Source organism: Sorex fumeus, unplaced genomic scaffold (genome assembly GCF_029834395.1).
Source record: "Sorex fumeus unplaced genomic scaffold, SorFum_2.1 ptg000127l, whole genome shotgun sequence".
NCBI classification, from domain to species: domain Eukaryota; kingdom Metazoa; phylum Chordata; class Mammalia; order Eulipotyphla; family Soricidae; genus Sorex; species Sorex fumeus.
In genome coordinates this window covers 268,353-274,352 of record NW_026606184.1, presented here as the reverse complement: position 1 = coordinate 274,352, position 6,000 = coordinate 268,353, and the positions used below count along the sequence as shown (strand labels likewise).

Genomic DNA, 6,000 nt, shown 5'->3' with positions numbered 1-6,000 from the left:
GAGAAATGGGCAAACACAGATGGAGACCTGGAGCCTGGCAGGGCTGATACGGAGGGAAACGGTCCAGGAACTGATGGGAACAGAGGCTGCCGCCTGCTGCCCGCTCTGAAGTCACAGGAAACAACAGGACATGGGGAGGTTGTGGTGGGATGACGCTTTGCACACAGGGGCCTGGTTTCAAGGACCCCCAGCACTGCAGAGACGTCCCCAAGAACAAGCTGAGTGCCCCCGGGACACAGGCACCCTCACACATTCAGCCCTGAGGAATCAGTGAGTCGCACGCAGCAATATTTGCCCTGACAGGAGGGTCAGCGCTGACCTCGTGCCAGGGGCGGTGCCAGCAAGCAGGGACCCTCCCAAGCGCCCTTTGATGGCATCTGGTGGCTGAGCTTGTCCCTGGCGGCCGCCAGGGCCTTCAAAGGACATCAGAGGAGCTGGGGCTTGGGTGGGAGGCGGAGCTCGGGGGGCTGCACCCATAAAGGCGGCCAGGCCCGCGCTGTCCCAGAACTCTGAGCTCGGCCGTGCGGGAGGAAGGACGCGCCTCTGCATGGTGACCAGGAGCTCAGACCGGACACGACTGTGGGGGACAGAGATGGCAGCTCAGGTGTGTGAGGGTCAGAGCGGGAGCTGCCCCTCGGAGTGTGGGGCTGGGGAGCCTATTCCAGAGGGTCCCTGGGGGCTGCTGGCTCAGCTGTGGAGCACAGGGCCCACTGACTCGTGTCCTGTCCCCTCAGAGGCCCATGTCCCTGCACTGCTGCCTGCTGCTCCTCGCTGTGGCCACCTTGGCCGGGGGTGCAGGTGAGTCTGGGTGGACCCTGGGAGTTCAGGAAAGGTGAAGAGTGGCCAGTGAGGTCAGACATTGGGGTCCCACCCACTTGTACACAAGGGCACAGAGAGTTCAGAATGGGGGTGTCCTGTCCAAAACAGCTGCTCTGGAATCAGCTCAGAGCAGCAGGTTGTGGTCAGGGGGTCCTGGACACCCCTTTTTGCCTCCTCAAGGGCACCTTATTTCAGGGAGTTAATGAATAGGGGGATGAACTCACCTGCTTGAATGGGATCATGGAGACAAGTGAGATGGGTAGGTGGGAAAGGACAGGTTGGGGTCCCCTGAAGACAGAGAATGTCCCATTTCAGGAGGATCAACCCCGACTCTTCCGACTCTTCAGATGACCCAGACCAGCAAAGACTGTATCTCCTCCCTCTCGTCCCTGCCACAGAGCTGCAAGGAAGTTCAGGAGAAGTTTCCCGAAGCTGAGGGTGAGCTGACCCTCAGCCATGCGGTAGCCACAGTGGACACAGCTGACCCAGGGGCCCAGCCACTGTGGACACGAAGGACCAATCAGTTCTAAAATCCAGGAGATTCTGAAGGGATGAGGATTTGGGTGATTCCTCCATGTGGCAGACTTGCAGCAAATGTGTCTCTGTCCTTGGGGAAGCCCGGGGGACACTGAGGGACATTAGACTGCCCCGTGGACACTTCCAGGGAAGGGTCTCTCCTGCTATCTGCTTTGCACAGCCACAGCAGAAGGAGCAGGAACCCGGGCTCATGTCCATTCATACGTGACCCTGGAAGGTCTTTCATGGACATGTGTCCCACCTTGCTGGACCTCCTCCCTCCCTATTCTGGGTCCCGGTGCCAGAAACTCTGCACTGTCCCTGTAGATGGCCTGTACCTTCTCCGCACCAAGCAAGGGCTTGTCTACCAGACCTTCTGTGACATGACCATGGATGGAGGCGGCTGGACACTGGTGGCCAGCGTGCATGAGAACCACATGGCTGGGAAGTGCACCACGGGGGACCGCTGGTCCAGCCAGCAGGGCAGTCGGGCAGGCTACCCCAAGGGTGACAACAACTGGGCCAACTACAACACCTTTGGGTCTGCAGAGGCAGCCACCAGCGACGACTATAAGGTGGGCCCCGGCCGGGCCAGCACTGGGAGCATCGGGCTGGCTCAGCTTTAGCAGATGGGCTGGGCATGGGCAGAGGCATGTGGACAGAGAGTGACCGCTCCTTCTGTGACTCAGGGATTTGGGGTGTGCAGGGTCCTGGTCTGCTGATTGGGGGGGCTATGCTGTGACCAGCTGTCCTGCTGGTGTTCTGCAAGTCTGCACGGGCTGTGGCCATGGGCACCTGACCACTGGCTCTTTGGGTCTTGCAGAACCCCGGCTACTACGACATCCAGGCTCAGGACCTGGGCATCTGGCATGTCCCCAACGACACCCCGCTGTACTCCTGGAGGAACAGCTCCCTGCTGAGGTACTTCACCTTCTCACAATTCTTCCGGAGACTCGGAGACAACCTGTTTGGCCTCTACCAGGTACGTGGTACTCCTGGCAGGATGCAAGAACCAATAATCGGGGTAGGAATTCTTTAGCTCTGGGTCTGGTCACTTGGGGTCACTAGGGTATGTCCCCCTTGTCTGTCATAATTTCTTTTCTTTTTTTTTTTTTTTGCTTTTTGGGTCACACCCAGCAATGCTCAGGGCTGACTCCTGGCTCTGCACTCAGAAATCACTCCTGGTGGTGCTCGGGGGACCATATGGGATGCTGGGGATTGAACCCGGGTCAGTCGTGTGCAAGGCAAATGCCCTACCCGCTGTGCTATCGCTCTGGCCCTGTCTGTCATAATTTCTATCTCCTGCTCCCCTAAGGACTGTGTCAGGCAGGGAAGTGTCTCAGGAGACAGCAGGAAGGGGAGACTGGGACAGTGGGGCTGGTGTGGGGAGACTCAGCCCCTCGTGCATGTGGCCGACGGCTCTGACTCACCCTGGCGGCTCGTGCAGAAATACCCGGTCCAGTATGGCCTGGGCAAGTGCTGGATTGACAATGGCCCGGCCGTTCTCGTGGACTATGACTTTGGAGATCCCGAGAAAGCCGCCTCCTACTACTCCCCGCTGGGTCAACGTGAGTATTTGCTGTTTGTGCTGAGGATAAAGCCTCCTTGTCCTGTGGTCTGTGGAATTGAGCAGAGCCACCTTGCCAAATGGGCCCTGATCCTCACTGGGATGAGAAATCTCTGCGAGCAGATGGACTCACTCCCCTTGACAGGCTGTCACACGGGGAATAACCCCACTGGTACTATCTACGCGGGTTAGGAAGTGCGGGTTGCTCCCAGCCTAGAAACTTAAGGTAGACTTTCCATCTTCAGGAGTGGGCAGCAGCTCTTTGTAATAATGATCACAAGGACAGATCTTTCAGGACAATAGTCTACAAAGTCTTGAAAGGGAAAAGAGATTTCAGGACACGTTGGGGGCTCCCAGGGAGTGGGTGGGGGTGGCAGGGCTGGGCGACGGGCTGGTGCTGCCACGTGGCTGCTCCCGTCTCCCTGCTCGGTCAAGGGGCTCCTGGGTCCCCTGCACTGACGCGAGACCCTCCTCTGCTCTTTCTCCCCAGAGGAATTTGATGCTGGATTTATCCAATTCCGGGTGTTTAATAACGAGAGAGCAGCCAATGCACTGTGTGCAGGAATGAGAGTTACTGGATGCAACACAGAACACGTGAGTCTGGGTGATCAGCACGTGCACACAAGTACATGCATGTATGTGTGCATTCGTGTGTATATGCAAATACTGTGAATGTATGTATATGAATGCATGCTCATGTGTTTCAGACCTGTGTGTGAGTGTGTGTGAGTGTGTGTTTGTGTGTTTGTGTCTCTGTATATGTGTTTGTGTCTGTGAGTGTGTGTGTATGTTTGTGTCTGTGACTGTGTGAGTGTGTGTATTTATCTGGGTGTGAGTGTGTTTGTGTGTGAGTGTGTTCTCACAGCCACTTCCTTCCTGGCTCCAGGATCTTCCTTAGTTCCCCAGTGCCCATCACACACCCTCATTCAGTGATTCCTCCGAGACTGGGAAGCTCCATGACAGTCATCTGGGACCTCAGTTAGGGACAAATGTGTCTGCTCGCCACTGAAACCACAGGCACTAGTGTCCTCTGTCTCAGCACAGATGTTTTACCTGCACAGACAGGAGCTCAATCCCGGAGCTGCCGGCTCTGGCCAGGGCACACCCTGATGTCCAGATGGGAGGACTGTGCTTGCATCGAGATGCATCAGAGACCAACAGGGCCGGAGGGGAAAAGAGGGCTTGGAACCAGGAAACTGTGCCCGCCGCCCTGTGTCTGAGGGGAGGTGGTTGGCAGAGGGGTCCGAGCTCTGCTAGATTTGGGGTATCGCTGCGGACTGCAGGGCTCGGTTGAACAAACCTCTGAGCAATACACGAGGCATGTCCAGAGGACAGAGGGCACAGTCGGATCAGGCCCACCTTGGTGATGGAGCAGAAACCCGTTTGCCATGCTTCAGGGAATATCGTGATAGATCAGGATGCCTGAGTGGTCAGGGAACATTGGTGGCAGGTAAGGGATAGGGACCCACACCAAGGCCTGTGAACTGCTGAATCAGCACTTCTGGGCACTGTGTGACACGGGGCCCTGGCGGTAGGTAACAGAGACTAAAATGACCGGGTGGGTTTGGGATTCGACCAATGTCCTGTGTCAGTGACGGAAGACATGAGGCAGGTGAGGGCAGGGTCCCTCACTGTGCTCAGGTAGCTGTGAGCCTTCGTGGGGGGCAGGCACTGGGCAGGGCCTGAGCTGGGTGCAGACATGCGGGGGGAGGCTGAGAGCAGGTGAGCTGGAACCCCAACAGGAGGTTGAGGGGGGCTGAGCCCTGGGGAGGAGCCTCCAGGCTGGTCCTGACGGGGGCTGCGAGGGGCAGAGGGCTTCAAGGATGCAGGAAGCGGCAGCTGCTTCCAGAGTCTTGTGGGGAGAAGGATTCGGGAGTTGGGGTCCCAGCCCAGAGAGGGGAGCTAGATCTGGGGCTGCCACACTCTGGGGTTGGCTGCAAAACCCTCAGTTCCCTCTCTGCTTCCAGCACTGCATCGGAGGAGGAGGCTACTTCCCGCAGGGTGACCCCAGGCAGTGCGGGGACTTCTCTGGCTTCGACTGGGATGGGTACGGGACTCACACCGGAGGCAGCAGTAGCCGCGCCATCACCGAGGCGGCCGTGCTGCTCTTCTACCGCTGACCACACCGGCCACTCCTGGTGTCCACGCTGAGCTGCATCCCTGCTACCGAGAACCAGCTGCTGCATGTTCTCAACAGATGCATAAGACAATAAACTGCATCTGCCCTGACTCAGGTGTCCTGTGATTTTGTACAAAGTAAGTAAAATGTAAGGGGTATTAAGTTAGATCTTGGGCCAGAGAGATGGTACAAAGTATAGGACACTTGCCTTGCAAATGGCCCACTTGGGTTTGATCCCTGGAAGCCTGTGAATGTCTGAGCACCGCCAGGAGTGATTCCTGAAATCCTGAGTGCAGACAATGTGTCCCAAAGGCAATAAAACAACACAAACCCAAAACCTGGCGTGTCATAGATCGTGATTATTTTATAGATTGTGTATGTGTGTGCTTGTGTGTTTGTATTTGTGTGTTTCACTGGGGTAGAACTCAGACCTCACACATTCTCTTCCCAGTCACGTTCTATTAAGACCAAGATTTTACCTCCCATGGGCTATGTCACCTGTCAAATGGTCACTCCAGGGTGTCGCTGTGGACACTTCCTCACAGTCTTACATTGCAGAGTCCCATCCCCATGGTAACATGTCCCTCCTCTCCAAGCCCTGCTTCACCACCCTGGGACCCTGCAGCACCCATCTGTGCTCCTATTAGCCAGGAGCCATGACCCACGTGTGAGAATCCTGTTCCACTGACGGCACTGCCCCAAATCCCTCCTCGGTCGCAGGTCTGAGTGCAGGGGTGGTTGCATTATGAGACCCTGACCTGTCTCCCCCCCACCCCCCCACCCTGTACTCTCCTGGTGGAAACTCTGACATAAAATAATTGACTTAAATAAAAATCAGATAAAAAAGCAAAGAATTGGGCCGTCGGCAGCTACCAACTGCGCCATCTGCAGCCCAGGAAGACAGGCTGAGACTGAGAGTCAGGATCCTCCGGGAGTCCCCAGCCTCTGCCCTCGGACCCGCCTCTCACCCCAGCCTCCA

At 56.8% G+C, this 6,000-nt stretch overlaps 1 protein-coding gene across 1 annotated transcript; it reads left to right on the top strand.

The window, feature by feature from the left end:
• Positions 1-740: 740 nt before the first annotated feature.
• On the top strand, positions 741-5,022 carry LOC130045093 (intelectin-1-like). Its single transcript, XM_056137818.1, has 7 exons — positions 741-798; positions 1,135-1,257; positions 1,663-1,910; positions 2,159-2,317; positions 2,783-2,903; positions 3,393-3,496; positions 4,870-5,022. The coding sequence occupies exons 1-7, from the start codon at positions 741-743 to the stop codon at positions 5,020-5,022; spliced, it is 966 nt and encodes a 321-aa protein (XP_055993793.1).
• The last annotated feature ends 978 nt before the right edge of the window (positions 5,023-6,000 follow it).

What these genes read in the sequence shown, in the direction of transcription:
- LOC130045093 (XM_056137818.1), top strand. Translation starts at nt 741, where the DNA reads ATGTCCCTGCACTGCTGCCTGCTGCTCCTCGCTGTGGCCACCTTGGCC. An exon ending in CTACTCCCCGCTGGGTCAAC is followed by an intron (nt 2,904 to 3,392) that starts GTGAGTATTTGC and finishes CTTTCTCCCCAG; the next exon opens with AGGAATTTGATGCTGGATTT. An exon ending in CTGGATGCAACACAGAACAC is followed by an intron (nt 3,497 to 4,869) that starts GTGAGTCTGGGT and finishes CTCTGCTTCCAG; the next exon opens with CACTGCATCGGAGGAGGAGG.